General features: G+C 48.3%; 1 protein-coding gene across 1 annotated transcript in view; it reads right to left on the reverse strand.

The window, feature by feature from the left end:
* CACNA1H (calcium voltage-gated channel subunit alpha1 H) overlaps positions 1 to 16,112 on the reverse strand; it is a 251,909-nt gene that overhangs the window by 111,006 nt on the left and 124,791 nt on the right. The window contains 2 exon segments of the mRNA XM_060260465.1: positions 3,678 to 3,863; positions 5,414 to 5,565. Coding sequence (XP_060116448.1) covers positions 3,678 to 3,863; positions 5,414 to 5,565 — 338 coding nt within the window.

The raw sequence follows: 16,112 nt of genomic DNA on the forward strand, positions 1-16,112 counted from the left end.
CCCTGGCACCTCCAGCTAAAAGGAGAGCCATGGGGTGGGAGCCATAGCTCAGTGGCAGAGCATCTTTCTCGCATGCACAAGGTCTTGTCCCTGGAACCTCCAGCTAAAAGGAGAGCCATGGGGTGGGAGCCATAGCTCAGTGGCAGAGCATCTTTCTCGCATGCACAAGGTCTTGTCCCTGGCACCTCCAGCTAAAAGGAGAGCCATGGGGTGGGAGCCATAGCTCAGTGGTAGAGCATGTTTCTCGCACGCACAAGGTCTTGTCCCTGGCACCTCCAGCTAAAGGGAGAGCCATGGGGTGGGAGCCTTAGCTCAGTGGTAGAGCATGTTTCTCGCACGCACAAGGTCTTGTCCCTGGCACCTCCAGCTAAAAGGAAAGCCATGGGGTGGGAGCCTTAGCTCAGTGGTAGAGCATCTTTCTCGCATGCACAAGGTCTTGTCCCTGGCACCTCCAGCTAAAAGGAGAGCCATGGGGTGGGAGCCATAGCTCAGTGGCAGAGCATCTTTCTCGCATGCACAAGGTTTTGTTCCTGGCACCTCCAACTAAAAGGAGAGCCATGGGGTGGGAGCCCTAGCTCAAGGGTAGAGCATCTTTCTCGCATGCACAAGGTCTTGTTCCTGGCACCTCCAGCTAAAAGGAGAGTCATGGGGTGGGAGCCATAGCTCAGTGGCAGAGCATCTTTCTCACATGCACAAGGTCTTGTCCCTGGAACCTCCAGCTAAAAGGAGAGCCATGGGGTGGGAGCCATAGCTCAGTGGCAGAGCATCTTTCTCGCATGCACAAGGTCTTGTCCCTGGCACCTCCAGCTAAAAGGAGAGCCATGGGGTGGGAGCCATAGCTCAGTGGTAGAGCATGTTTCTCGCACGCACAAGGTCTTGTCCCTGGCACCTCCAGCTAAAGGGAGAGCCATGGGGTGGGAGCCTTAGCTCAGTGGTAGAGCATCTTTCTCGCACGCACAAGGTCTTGTCCCTGGCACCTCCAGCTAAAAGGAGAGCCATGGGGTGGGAGCCTTAGCTCAGTGGTAGAGCATCTTTCTCGCATGCACAAGGTCTTGTCCCTGGCCCCTCCAACTAAAAGGAGAGCCATGGGGTGGGAGCCTTAGCTCAGTGGTAGAGCATCTTTCTCGCATGCACAAGGTCTTGTCCCTGGCACCTCCAACTAAAAGGAGAGCCCTGGGGTGGGAGCCTTAGCTCAGTGGTAGAGCATCTTTCTCGCATGCACAAGGTCTTGTCCCTGACACCTCCAGCTAAAAGGAGAGCCACGGGGTGGGAGCCTTAGCTCAGTGGTAGAGCATCTTTCTCGCATGCACAAGGTCTTGTCCCTGGCACCTCCAGCTAAAAGGAGAGCCATGGGTGGGAGCCTTAGCTCAGTGGTAGAGCATCTTTCTCGCATGCACAACGTCTTGTCCCTGGCACCTCCAGCTAAAAGGAGAGCCATGGGTGGGAGCCTTAGCTCAGTGGTAGAGCATCTTTCTCGCAGGCACAATGTCTTGTCCCTGGCACCTCCAGCTAAAAGGAGAGCCATGGGGTGGGAGCCTTCGCTCAGTGGTAGAGCATCTTTCTCGCATGCACAAGGTTTTGTTCCTGGCACCTCCAACTAAAAGGAGAGCCATGGGGTGGGAGCCCTAGCTCAAGGGTAGAGCATCTTTCTCGCATGCACAAGGTCTTGTCCCTGGCACCTCCAGCTAAAAGGAGAGCCACGGGGTGGGAGCCTTAGCTCAGTGGTAGAGCATCTTTCTTGCATGCACAAGGTCTTGTTCCTGGCACCTCCAGCTAAAAGGAGAGCCATGGGGTGGGAACCTTAGCTCAGTGGCAGAGCATCTTTCTCACATGCACAAGGATTTGTCCCTGGCACCTCCAACTAAAAGGAGAGCCATGGGGTGGGAGCCCTAGCTCAGGGGCAGAGCATCTTTCTCTCATGCACAAGGTCTTGTCCCTGGCACCTCCAGCTAAAAGGAGAGCCATGGAGTGGGAGCCATAGCTTAGTGGCAGAGCATTTTTCTCGCATGCACAAGGTCTTGTCCCTGGCACCTCCAGCTAAAAGGAGAGCCATGGGGTGGGAGCCATAGCTCAGGGGCAGAGCATCTTTCTCGCATGCACAAGGTTTTGTTCCTGGCACCTCCAACTAAAAGGAGAGCCATGGGGTGGGAGCCCTAGCTCAAGGGTAGAGCATCTTTCTCGCATGCACAAGGTCTTGTCCCTGGCACCTCCAGCTAAAAGGAGAGCCACGGGGTGGGAGCCTTAGCTCAGTGGCAGAGCATGTTTCTCGCATGCACAAGGTCTTGTCCCTGGCACCTCCAGCTAAAAGGAGAGCCATGGGGTGGGAGCCATAGCTCAGTGGCAGAGCATCTTTCTCGCATGCACAAGGTCTTGTCCCTGGAACCTCCAGCTAAAAGGAGAGCCATGCGGTGGGAGCCATAGCTCAGTGGCAGAGCATCTTTCTCGCATGCACAAGGTTTTGTTCCTGGCACCTCCAACTAAAAGGAGAGCCATGGGGTGGGAGCCATAGCTCAGTGGCAGAGCATCTTTCTCGCATGCACAAGGTCTTGTACCTGGCACCTCCAGCTAAAAGGAGAGCCATGGGGTGGGAGCCATAGCTCAGTGGTAGAGCATGTTTCTCGCACGCACAAGGTCTTGTCCCTGGCACCTCCAGCTAAAGGGAGAGCCATGGGGTGGGAGCCTTAGCTCAGTGGTAGAGCATGTTTCTCGCACGCACAAGGTCTTGTCCCTGGCACCTCCAGCTAAAAGGAGAGCCATGTGGTGGGAGCCTTAGCTCAATAGTAGAGCATCTTTCTCGCATGCACAAGGTCTTGTCCCTGGCCCCTCAAACTAAAAGGAGAGCCATGGGGTGGGAGCCTTAGCTCAGTGGTAGAGCATCTTTCTCGCATGCACAAGGTCTTGTCCCTGGCACCTCCAGCTAAAAGGAGAGCCATGGGGTGGGAGCCTTAGCTCAGTGGTAGAGCATCTTTCTCGCGCGCCCAAGGTCTTGTCCCTGGCACCTCCAGCTAAAAGGAGAGCCATGGGGTGGGAACCTTAGCTCAGTGGTAGAGCATCTTTCTCGCATGCACAAGGTCTTGTCCCTGGCACCTCCAGCTAAGAAGATCAAGTAGAAATGGTCATGTCACGATCTTGTCCCTGGCACTAAAAGGATCAAGTCCTATTCTCACCATTTTTATTGTTTAATCTCACTTTTTAAAATCAATCAATCAATAAATAAATAAAACTTAAAATAAAAACCTGTATATTAAAAATGTAAATAGTCTCAGGTTTCTTCATTTCTCCTACAATTCTCTCATTCAAAAAAATTTCAGGAGGTGGCCACTAGTGGGCAGCTTGCCTAGGACACCAAAAACCCTAGCACCGGCCACGGGGCCAAATACGGCCAATTATTGTCATTCGGCTCTTGAAAGAGTTAAGAACAATTACGTTGCGGAGGGAAGAGATACCGAGGAAAAGGGGTTGTTTTGTAGAAAAACAGGTGGCGGAGCTCATTCGCATAACTCATTCGCATATCCTGCCCCCCCCCCCACACCAGTCAAAAGGAACCCGATGCAAGAAAGAACTCCGGGCGAGCGAGGCCTGCTCGGGCTGGCTAGAGATCCAGCCAGTCGAAGCAGGCCTCACTCACTTGGGGCTCTCAAGGCCTGCCAAGGAAAGAGGGGTGTTCCAGCACATACCTGAAGATGAAGATGAAGAGCATCAGCAGCATGCAGAAGGTGGCCACGTTGTCCATCGTCTTCATCAGAACCACAAGCTGGCGCCGGAGAGCCGGCATGAACCGCACCAGCTTTAGGACCCTGAGGAGCCGGAAGGTTCTCAGCACGGAAAGGCCTCCGTCCGATTGGCCGATGATCTCCCAGACGCTGCAACACCAAACAAGAGACTCATCAGTTTCAGGCATGGATTAATTGGGAACGGTCTGCATCACAACTATCGTTTCACACACCAGTGGCCAGGGCTTCTTTTTTGTAGTAGGAACTCCTTTGCATATAAGGCCACACCCCCAATGTAGCCAATCCTCCTGGAGCTTAAAGTAGGCCCTGTACAGCAGGCCCTGTAAGCTCTTGGAGGACTGGCTATATCAGGGGTGTGTCGCCTAATATGCAAAGGAGTTCCTGCTACAAAAAAAGAAGCCCTTCCAGTGGCCAATCAGCAACTTTTGAGCTCCAATCTCATTTGACTTGTCCTCTCCTTGGTGTTTCAAGCAGTGTACTGACCAGCTAGCTCTGACCAGGTTGTCCTGGAATGGCCCAGCTACTGGTGGAAGATAGCAGGAGTGCATCTTGGGAGATCTACACGTGCTGTGTTTTCCATGCTGTCGTTCTGCCCTCCTCCACAGAGACCATGGCATAAGAACATAAGAGAAGCCATGTTGGATCAGGCCAATGGCCCATCCAGTCCAGCGCTCTGTATCACACAGTGGCCAGTGCGCACGCACACACACACACACACAGAATGGCTAACAGACACTGATGGATCTCTGCTCCATATTTTTATCCAATTCCCTCCTGAAGCTGGCTATGCTTGTAGCCGCCACCACCTCCTGTGGCAGTGAATTCCACGTGTTAATCACCCTTTGGGTGAAGAAGGACTTCCTTTTATCCATTCTAACCTGACTGCTCAGCAATTTCTTTGAATGCCCTCAAGTTCTTGTATTGTGAGAAAGGGAGAAAAGGACTTCTTTCTCTACTTTCTCCATCCCATGCATAATCTTGTAAACCCCTCTCATGTCACCCTGCAGTCGATGTATCTCCAAGCTAAAGAGCCCCAAGCGTTTTAACCTTTCTTCATAGGGAAAGTGTTCCAAACCTTTAATCATTCTAGTTGCCCTTTTCTGCACTTTTTCCAATGCTATAATATCTTTTTTGAGGTGCGGTGACCAGAATTGCACACAGTATTCCAAATGAGACCGCACCATCGATTTATACAGGGGCATTATGATACTGGCTGATTTGTTTTCAATTCCCTTCCTAATAATTCCCAGCATGGTGTTGGCCTTTTTTATTGCAAACGCACACTGTCTTGACATTTTCAGTGAGTTATCTACCATGACCCCAAGATCTCTCTCTTGGTCAGTCTCTGCCAGTTCACAACCCATCAACTTGTATTTGTAGCTGGGATTCTTGGCCCCAATGTGCATCACTTTGCACTTGGCCACATTGAACCGCATCTGCCACGTTGACGCCCACTCACCCAGTCTCCACAGATGCTGGACTAGATGTTGTACTAGATGGACCCTCACTGGTCTGATTCAGCAGGGCTCTTCTTACATCCTTATGAACCCCCCCCCACCACCTATATTATTTTAAGAAGAGTAAGAAATATCCCTGACTTTCACTGTCTCAAGACTGATGCACCCCCCTGTGCTGTACAGCCTTCTTCACTGGGGATGAAACCTGAGAGGCGAACTGACCTGATCACAACGATGATGCCATCGAAAATGTTGTAGGGGTTCTTGATGTAGCCCCAGATGCCAAAGGCCAACAGCTTGAGGAGCATCTCGAGTGCAAACATGCTGGTGAAGACGATGTTGCTGATCTCCAGAGCGTTGGTCAACTCGTCCGGCTGTGCGGGGTCAGGAAACAAAGAAAAACAATCAGCAACTTTTGAGCTCCACTCTCATTTGACTTGTCCCCTCCTTGGTGTTTCGAGCAGTGTTCTAACCAGCTAGCTCTGTCCCCCTGGATTTTAGGACCTAAACTGAATGGTGCAGATTTGCGCTATTATTATTTGCTGTATAAAGGACCTTTTTTTGTAGAAAAAGCCCAGAAGGAACTTATTTGCACATAAGGCCAATCCCCCTGACATCACCATTGTTTCACACAAGGCTTTTTTTGTAGAAGAAGCCCAGCGGGATCTCATTTGCATTTTAGGCCACACACCCCCGGCACCAAGCCAGCTGGAACGGTATCCCTGTGCAATCCTGCTAAAAAAAAAAAGGTCTTGGCTATGCATGCAATTGCTGCTGACACAAGGCGAGACACATTTATGGCCTTCCAAAAACTGTCTCATTTCCATATTGGAACATTCCATTTTGGGTCCTATATCAATTGTTTGTTGATCGATAAGTGTAACCGGAACTTGGTTGCGTTTTGACCTCTGAAGAAGGCCTCTGCAGGCTGAAACGCATCAGGTCGTATATGTATCTTTCATGTGCGTTTGTCACTTCCATGATTTCGTGAGGGTCCCTACAAGTTTTTATATGCTTTTGTAATAAACACGTGCACTTCCGTCTATAACGACTGATGTTTCTAGCCTTGGGTCCCTTAATATCCTAAACTTCCTTTGGAAGTTTTGCTTGGTTGGTTTCTTTTTTCTTCCCCTCTCTTTGTGGTTAAGAACATAAGAGAAGTCCTGTTGGATCAGGCCAATGGCCCATCCAGTCCAACACTCTGTGTCAAAAAGTGGCCAAAAAAAACCCCAGGTGCTATCAGGAGGTCCATCAGTTGGACCAGGACACTAGAAGCCCTTCCACTGTTGCCCACACCAGAAGCACTGAGAAAACAGAGCCTCACTGCCCCAGACATAAGAACATAAGATAAACCCTGTTGGATCAGGCCAATGGCCCATCCAGTCCAACACTGTGTCACACAGTGGCCAAAAAAAACAAGTGCCATCAGGAGGTCCACCAGTGGGGCCAGGACACTAAAAGCCCTCCCACTGTTGCCCCCCAAGCACCAAGAATATACAGCATCATTGCCCCAGACAGAGAGTTCCAACAATACACCATGGCTGATAGTCACTGATGGACCTCTGCTCCAGATGTTGACCCAATCCCGTCTCGAAGCTGTCTATGCTTGCAGCTGCCACCACCTACTGTGGCAATGAATTCCATGTGTTAATCACTCTTTGGGTGAAGAAGAAGGACTTCCTTTTATCCGCTCTAACCTGACTGCTCAGCAATTTCATTGAATGTCCACGAGTTCTTGTATTGTGAGAAAGGGAGAAAAGTCCTTCTTTCTCTATCTTCTCTATCCCATGCATAATCTTGTAAACCTTTATCATGTCACCCCTCAGTAGACGTTTCTCCAAGCTAAAGAGCCCCAAGCATTTTAACCTTTCTTCATAGGGAAAGTGTTCCAACCTTTGAATCCTTCTAGTTGCCCTTTTCTGCACTTTTTTCCAATGCTATAATATCTTTTTTGAGGTACAGTGACCAGAATTGTACACAGTATGCCAAATGAGGCCGCACCATCGACTGATACAAGGGCATGAGGATACTGGCTGTTTTCAATTCCCTTCCTAATAATTCCCAGGATGGCGTTGGCCTTTTTTTTTTTTGCAGCTGCACACGGTGGTTGGACAGCGCCATGAAGTCAGAGCCAGCTCAGAGGTTTTGAAGGCGAGAGGGGCAGAGGTGGCTTACCATTGTGGACTTCCATGGAGATTTCCCATTCAAATACTAATCAGGTCCATTTAGGGTTGCCAAGTCCAATTCAAGAAATATCTGGGGACTTTGGGGGTGGAGCCAGGAGACTTTGGGGGTGGAGCCAGGAGACACTGGGGGTGGAGCCATAAGTGAAGTTGTGACAAGCACAACTGAACTCCAAAGGGAGTTCTGGCCATCACATTTAAGGAGACCACATACCTTTTTAATGCCTTCCCTACATTAGAAATAATGAAGGATTGGGGCACCTTTTGGGGGGGCTCATAGAATTGGAACCCTTGGTCCAATCGTTTTGAAACTTGGAGAGCATTTTGAGGAGACTCATCAGATGATACACTGAAAATTTGGTACCTCAAAAAACCGCCCCTCCAGAGCCCCAGATACCCCGGGATTAATTCTCCATTGTACCCTCTGGTCCAGCAGATATTTCCCTCCTTCCCCTGCCCCCCGTTTCTGATGACCCTGAAGCTCCAGAGGGCCTCCAAACCGGTGCCCACCGGAGGATTGCCACCTGTACTCATGAGTTGCTGAACTTCCAAGTTTTTCACAGTAACCCAGGGCAACCAAAGGTTCAAGTTTACCTTCACGCTATGCAAACGACCTCTGCAAAGATTGTGCAACAAAAGGCTGTTCCGCCTCCTCCCCCCCCTGCTCCCCGTCAGCCTTAAAGACGCAGACGCCCCATCCCAAGAGGAAGTAGAGACCGAAGCCTCTGGAGGCGGAAAGTCACATGGTGGCTGTGGGGGCGGGGCTTCCCCATGCAGGCCAGCTGACTGGGGGCGGGAAGGAGCCTGGGAAAGTAGGAGAATCCCCGCTGGGACCTGGGGATTGGCAAGCCTAGGTCCAAGGCTGCTTAGCTTCTGGGATTTGATGAGACTGGGCTAGCCTGGGCCGTTCTGGACAAGGCAAGAGACAAACGGAGGTGGTTTCTCATTGCCTGCCTCTGCGTAGCAACCCTGGGCTTCCTCGGTGGCCTCCCGTCCAAGTCCTAACCGGGGCAATCCTCTTTAGCTTCTGAGATCTGATGAGACTGGGCTACTGTGAGTTGTCCAGGACAGGGTAAGAGATGCTCAGAGGCAGTTTGCCATTTCCTGTCTCTAAGCAGCAACCTTCAACTTCCTCCGTGGTGTCCTATCCAAGTATTAACCAGGATCTGACCCTGCTTAGCCAGCTAAAGCAGGAGTGTCAAACATGCGGCCCGGGGGCCAAACCAGGCCCCCAGAGGGCTCCTATCAGGCCCTCGAGCGACTGGCTGTCCTCTGCTTCCTTCTCCCTCTCTCTTGCTTCCTTCTGTCTCACAGTTTGCTTTGCCAGGCTTGCTCGATCGCACAGCAGAGCTACAGAGCAAAGTCTCTATTTTCTCCAATGGCTGAGGCTCCTCTGATGGGGGGGGGAGAGGGGGAGGGAAAGCTTGCCTTACCAGGCTTTCTCAATTGCACAGCGACTGAGTCAAGCCTCTCTTCCTTCTATTGGCTGAGGCTCCTCCTCCTCCTGGTCCCCTGGGGAAGGAAGGAAAGAACCAGAGCTTTCTTTGCCCAGTTCCCTGGATCACTTGGGAGAGATACAAAGAAAGCACATTTAAGATCAACGAGTGCTAACGTTTTAAGCATGTTTTAGGGGAAGTGTAGAGGGCTGGGGATGGCAATGGCAAACCACCCCGTAAGAAGTCTGCTGTGAAAACATTGTGAAAGCAACGTCACCCTAGAGTCGAAAATAACTGGTGCTTGCAAACGTCTCTGTTTAAAAGTTTATATAAAGTTTATATCTCTGCTTCCTAATCTTCAATAGGTCCACACCTGGCCCGGCCCGACAAGGTCTCATTTATGTCCGATCCGGCCCTCCTAACAATCGAGTTCGACACCCCTGAGCTAAAGGCTCGATTCCCAAACACAGGATGGTTTTTATTCCAGTCCGATTCAATGTTCTTCGATGCGCTTTATTAGAAGGGGGATATTACGGTGTGTTGCTTTATGAGCTTTTATGCCCTTCTGCTGCCGGGGAAATTAAAACAGCTGGACGCTGCTCCTTCGATGATGACCTTAGATATATATATTTATTACACTCGTCATACAAAAAAAAAAAAAAATCCCAGGAGGATATAACTCCTTTCTTTTTGCAGAGCTGGAATCTGGAACCTCAGACAAAATTGCTGGATTCCCTGCAGCTTCAGGGATTGAAGCATATTTGCTGCTTCTTAATATAAAGCTGTATATATATCCGTATCATAACTGTTCTGTTAGTGTGTTCTTCATTCGGCTTGTCTGTGAGCAATAAGGAATGATGGGTTGACCCCACTTCGTTTCCAAGCTCTGATGAGCTCTCATTAGTCCGGGCTATTCGGACTGCTGCTTAGAACCAAAAGCCAGGGGTAATTTTGTAGAAAAATAGGTGGTGGAGCTCATTAGCATAACTCATTAGCACATGCCACCTCTCCTCCCCGCCCAGCCAAAAGCAACCTGATGCAAGAAAGCAGAGCCCCGGGTGAGCGAGGCAAGCTTGGGATGGCTCGAGATCCATCCAGCCCAAGCAGGCCTTGCTCACTTGGGGATGTCCATGGCCAGCCACCCCACCCAGTCAAAAGGCCAGCAAGCCACCCACAACCCAAAATCACATCAGAAGCAGAGAACGGGTGGGGTGGGTTTCTTCAGGGGTTAATGAGGGCTGCTGGGGGCGTGGCAAAGCTCCTGGAGGCTGGCTGGCTGCCCGCTCTCCTCATCCAGCAATTGTTATGCAGCTGCACCTCCTATTCAATGGATAAGGTTGGTAGGTCAGAGCCCTGCGAGAGCTCATACAGTTCTGCAGGGCCTGTAAGATGGCACATCTTCCATCACGCATTTGTAAGCTAGACTCCTGGCCACTACTGTTCTGGGCAACATATGAACCGCCCCTTACAATCTGCTGTACAGGAGCTGCGGAGAGGACAAATGAAGATCTGCTTTACAGAGAACTATAAATCTGAAAACTTAAGATCATAGCACCGAAATATTTGTATGTATTTTATGTTTTATATTACTCTATGTTTTACAGCTTTAATATTACACCACTATGTCTACTCATGCATAGGCATGTCCGTGTAAGCCGCCCTGAGCCCGCCTCAGCAGGGAGAGTGGGATATAAATGGAATAAAATAGATAGATAAATAGATAGATAGATAGATAGATAGATAGATAGATAGATAGATAGATAGATAGATAGATGATAGAGAGATAGATAGATAGATGATAGAGAGATAGATAGATAGATAGAGAGAGATGATAGATAGATGATAGAGAGAGAGAGAGAGAGATGATAGATAGATGATAGAGAGAGAGAGAGAGATGATAGATGATAGAGACAGAGATAGATAGATAGATGATAGATAGATAGAGAGATGATAGATAGATAGAGAGAGAGAGAGAGAGATGATAGATAGATGATAGAGAGAGAGAGAGAGATGATAGATGATAGAGACAGAGATAGATAGATAGATAGATGATAGATAGATAGAGAGATGATAGATAGATAGAGAGAGAGAGAGAGAGAGAGAGAGAGAGAGAGATGATAGATAGATGATAGATGATAGAGAGAGAGAGAGAGAGATGATAGATAGATAGATAGATAGATAGATAGATAGATAGATAGATAGATAGATAGATAGATAGATAGATAGATAGATAGATAGATAGATAGATGGACGGGAAGGAAGAGGGGGGACCCTCAGAAAGCTTCAGGAGCTCCTGCTGAATCTGAGGCCTGGTTTCTGCAAGGATAATGGACTTCTGTTGGAACAGCCGTTTGAGGCAACAAAGGAAATGTTGTAAAAGAAGGGGAGAATTTTAGCTATTCGTCTCCATCCACCTTCAGATAAGACATTTCATTTTAAGTACTATGGAACTATCTAGAGTAAACAGACCTTTAATTCCAGGAGAAAATTCTCCCTCTTTGCAGACAATGTCCAAAGGTCTAAGATCTATGACTTACTTATACAGGATGGTTGTAACCTGGAAAGAAAAGATTAATGGCTTCAAGAAAATGCGGTGCAGAGAACTGGGAATAGCAAGGGCAAAAAGGACCCCGGAGAATCCTATTTACTAAAGAGATAGATCTAAGCTCTTCTATTGGTTGATGGGAAAATTATGCCACATCATTTGGCATATGATACACATTGAATTGAACAAAGCAGGAGTCAAGTTTCACCTTTAAGACCAACCAAGTTGTATTCAGAATGTAAGCTTCTGTGTGCTCTCTAAGCACACTTCATCAGACAAGGGGATCAGGTATTGATCCTCGTCTGATGAAGTGTGCTTAGAAAGCACACGGAAGTTTACGTTCTGAATAAAACCTGGTTGGTCTTAAAGGTGAAACTTGACTCCTGCTTTGTTCAACTACTTCATACCAACACGGCTGCCCACTTGGATATATCAAACGGAAGGTGGGGAGAGATGGCGGCTCAGTGGTAGAGCATCTGCTTGGTAAGCAGAAGGTCCCAGGTTCAATCCCTGGCATCTCCAACTAAAAAGGGTCCAGGCAAGTAGGCGTGAAAAACCTCAGCTTGAGACCCTGGAGAGCCACTGCCAGTCTGAGGAGACAATACTTTGATGGACCGAGGGTCTGATTCAGTAGAAGGCAACTTCAGATGTTCATATGAGCAAAGGGGAGGGACGGTGGCTCAGTGAGAGCATCTGCTTGGAAAGCAGAAAGTCCCAGGTTCAATCCCCAGCATCTCCAACTAAAAAGGGTCCAGGCAAATAGGTGTGAATAACCTCAGCTTGAGACCTTGGAGAGCCATGAATGGGGCTGTGGCTCAGTGGTAGAGCATCTGCTTGGTAAGCAGAAGGTCCCAGGTTCAATCCCCAGCATCTCCAACTAAAAAGGGTCCAGGCAAATAGGTGTGAATAACCTCAGCTTGAGACCTTGGAGAGCCATGAATGGGGCTGTGGCTCAGTGGTAGAGCATCTGCTTGGTAAGCAGAAGGTCCCAGGTTCAATCCACGGCATCTCCAACAAAAAAGGGTCTAGGGAAGTAAGTGTGAAAAACCTCAGCTTGAGACAATACTGACTTGGATGGACCGAGGGTCTGATTCAGTAGAAGGTAGCTTCATATGTTCGAACTAAAAAAAACCTCCCAAAATATGGAAGAGCAAGGACATAGGCCTTTCAACCAAATGCAGATTAGTTTGTGTATCGTGTTCCCTGTAGCAGCCTATGGGTGTGAACTGTTCTTTCAATTTGTTAATTTCACCATTTTGCCGTTGGAGTCTAACTCGGTACCTCTTTGCATTCTTAACCACTGCCCACCAGCTGTATGCAGCTCTGCTCACTGCACCCCATTCCATAGTCTGAGGAAGCATGCATGCAAACGAAAGTTTACAGATATGAATAAAACTTCGTTGGTCTTAAAGGTGCTACTGAACGACGCTGTTCTATTGCTTCAGACCACAGGGTTGCTAAGTCCAATTCAAAAAAATATCTGGGGACTTTGGAGGTGGAGCCAGGAGACTTTGGGGGGTGGAGCCAGGAGCAAGGCTGTGACAAGCATAACTGAACTCCAAAGGGAATTCTGGCCACCACATTTAAAGGGACTGCATACCTTTTAATTGCCTTCCCTCCATCGGAAATAATGAAGGATAGGGGCATCTTCTTTTGGGGGCTCATAGAATTGGACCCCTTGGTCCAATTCTTTTGAAAATTGGAAGGTGTTTTGAGGAGAGGTACTGCATGCTATGTTGCAAATTTGGTGTCTTTACCTAAAAAAAAAAAAGCCCTCCCAGAGCCCCAGATAACCGCAGATCAATTCTTCAAACCGGGGGATCCCCTTCCCCTATCTGGGGATTGTGCAACCAAAAAAAGAGCAACGCAAAGAATGGAGCAGGAATAAAGGTATAAACCTCCCTGAAAACCAGCCTCCATATTTAGACAAAGTGTTTACTAAGACTGTTACCAGTAAAAATTTCTTGAGTAGACACTAACGAATTGACCATACCATTGGACGACGTTACAAAAGACAGCAGTTGGAACGTGAAGCAATTTTTTTGAAAGCTCGTAGAAACAAAAGCGAAACGTGGGATTAAGTATAACCGCATGGTGAATTATTTTGTGCCTTGTTGCACAGGAAAAGTCATTTGGAGCTTCAGTCTCCATGGAAGACGGCACTCTTGGAATTGCAGACTTTTTAGATGAAAATTGGACATTAATTTGTTATTCAGTGACTTTGGGTGACTCGGTACTGTTCCTCTGGGGCCATTTTTCCTGAACTAAAGCAAAAATGTGTGAGCTGGAAGCTAAAAATCTGTGAGCTAGCTAATGCTAACTCATCTTAGAGAAAACACTGCTAGGGGTGTGAAAGTCGGATCACAAAGAAGCAAGAGAGGAGGAAAATTTACTGATTTGAGCTGGGGTGCCGGAGAAGGGTCTTGCACCTTCTTTAGACAGCAAAGGTGATGAACAAGCAAGTACTGAAGCACATAAAACCAGACATGCCATAGCAGGGGTGGCCAACGGTAGCTCTCCACATGGTTTTTGCCTATAACTCCCATCAACCTCAGCCATTGGCCATGCTGGCTGGGGCTGACAGGAGTTGTAGGCAAAAAAAACATCTGGAGAGCTACCGTTGGCCACCCCTATGCCATAGGAAAGAAAAATCACAAAACTACAACTGACTTATTTTGGCCACGTCATGTGGAAGAACTCAAAAGTAAAAGCAATTATTCTTGGATTGGTTAGTGGGAAAAGGAAAACAGGCCGCCAAAGAACATGGTGGCTAGAGTCTAGACCCCATCAAAGCTGACCCCAGCCTGAGCATGGAACAACTCAAAGAAACAGGACAAGGGCCTTGTCTGAAGATAACTCAATGGCTTAGTGTTTTGCAGTTTTGCATCAGAAGGGCCCAGGTTCAATCCCTGGCATTTCCAGTTTAAAAAGGATTGGGTAGGAAGATCATGGCATCCAGCTTCATCACTCCTTGGCAAATGGAAGGGGAAGACATGGAAGTCGTGACAGACTTCACATTCCTGGGATCCAAGATCACTGCAGATGGTGACTGTAGCCATGAAATTAAAAGACGTTTGCTGCTTGGGAGGACAGCTATGGTGAACCTGGACAGTATAATAAAAAGGAGAGACATCACCCTGCCAACAAAAGTCCGTATAGACAAAGCTATGGTATTGGTTGGACCATAAGGTTGGACCACAAGGAAGGCTGAGCGCAGAAGAATAGATGCTTTTGAGATGTGGTACTGGAGAAGACTCTTGAGAGTCCCTTGGACTGCAAGAAGACCAAATCAGTAAGTCCTAAGGGAAATCAATCCAGACTATTCCCTGGAAGGTCAGATGCTGAAGCTGAAGCTCAAATACCTTGACCCCCAAAGGAGAAGGGAGCACTCCCTGATGCTGGGAAAGACAGAAGGCAAAAGAAGAAGGGGACGGCAAAAGAGGAGATGGCTGGACAGCGTTACTGATGTAACAAACACAAATTTGAGGAGACTTCGGAGGATGGTGGAAGACAGGAGGGCCTGGCGTGACTTGGTCCATGGGGTCGCAAAGAGTCGGACTCGACTATGCGACTGAACAACAACAAAGGAAGTGAGGTGGAAGATCTCTGTCTGATAAGTGGCTACCAGCTAGAGTTGACCATACTGACCTTGATAGACCAAGAGCCTAACTCAGTAGAAAGCACTTTTGGGTTTCTACTCATCACACATGGCAATGAACTTCTCTCATTTGAGTGCTGTGAAACCTGCGGAGTACGTCTATGACACAATTCTCTGACCAACGTTCAAATGCTTTCTTGATTTCTGTATCCATTGGGAGGGGGTGGGGACAACTCCGATTGTGCTGAGACCCCGCAAAGGACATTTCTCAAGCATCATAACTTGCTTCTGTTATTTAGCATGAAGCTTCACCAACGCTGACGGTTACTCTTGAGCTGATTTGTGTGCGGCGCAGATTAAACCTATTACATTGCTCACCAGGCCCTTTTTAGTTTCCTTTCCCCAAGTCTGCTCTGTTTAACTGATGGATTACTGGTTTCCATATTAGATTTCCCAGGCTTACGTACGGCTAAGGAAGTAATCTCTAGATGAAAATCATTTTTAAAAAGAGAGAGAGAGAGAAGAGATTAGAGTGACGGCTCAGGTGGGATTAGGAAAGACCTCCCCGTCCAATCCTGCCCCACCACCTCCCCATTGCGGAGAATAGTTTAAATGGATTTAAAGTGCTTGTCGTGCACGTAAGGGATGGAATCGATAATACGGTTAAGGAAAGAGATGCATTAGCTTTTAAGCATTAAAAAAAAAAAGCCCTGAGTAATTAAAAATCCCCTGCGACGATACATTTCAGCAATGCGATTCAGCATTTAGAATGCCCACGGAGAGACTCCATAACTGGGTGCAGGGGAAGGGAGAGGGCAGGTGTGTTGGTGACATCATCGGCGCTAGCCAAGCAACCCTGCTATAGCTGTACCCTGTTTCATAATGGCTATGCTGGAAACAGGCAGAAGTGAATCGTCAGCTTGTCCCGGGAGTCCAAAAGCTATAATTGTCCTGAATATAGCGGAAGCTCTTGCTAAGTGATCCCGGTGTTCGGAAAGAGGTTACATTTGTCTTCACCCCTAACCTTATTTCCTTGGCTGATAGATCGCGTTCCCTTCCTTTTAACTTCCTGAGAAACTCTCCCTGTCAAGGAGTACCCCTCTGGGGGCCCCCGCTCCTCATCAATCCAGCACTCCCGGCATCTCGTAGGACTCTCGCC

This window comes from Heteronotia binoei, chromosome 20 (genome assembly GCF_032191835.1).
Source record: "Heteronotia binoei isolate CCM8104 ecotype False Entrance Well chromosome 20, APGP_CSIRO_Hbin_v1, whole genome shotgun sequence".
Taxonomy (NCBI): domain Eukaryota; kingdom Metazoa; phylum Chordata; class Lepidosauria; order Squamata; family Gekkonidae; genus Heteronotia; species Heteronotia binoei.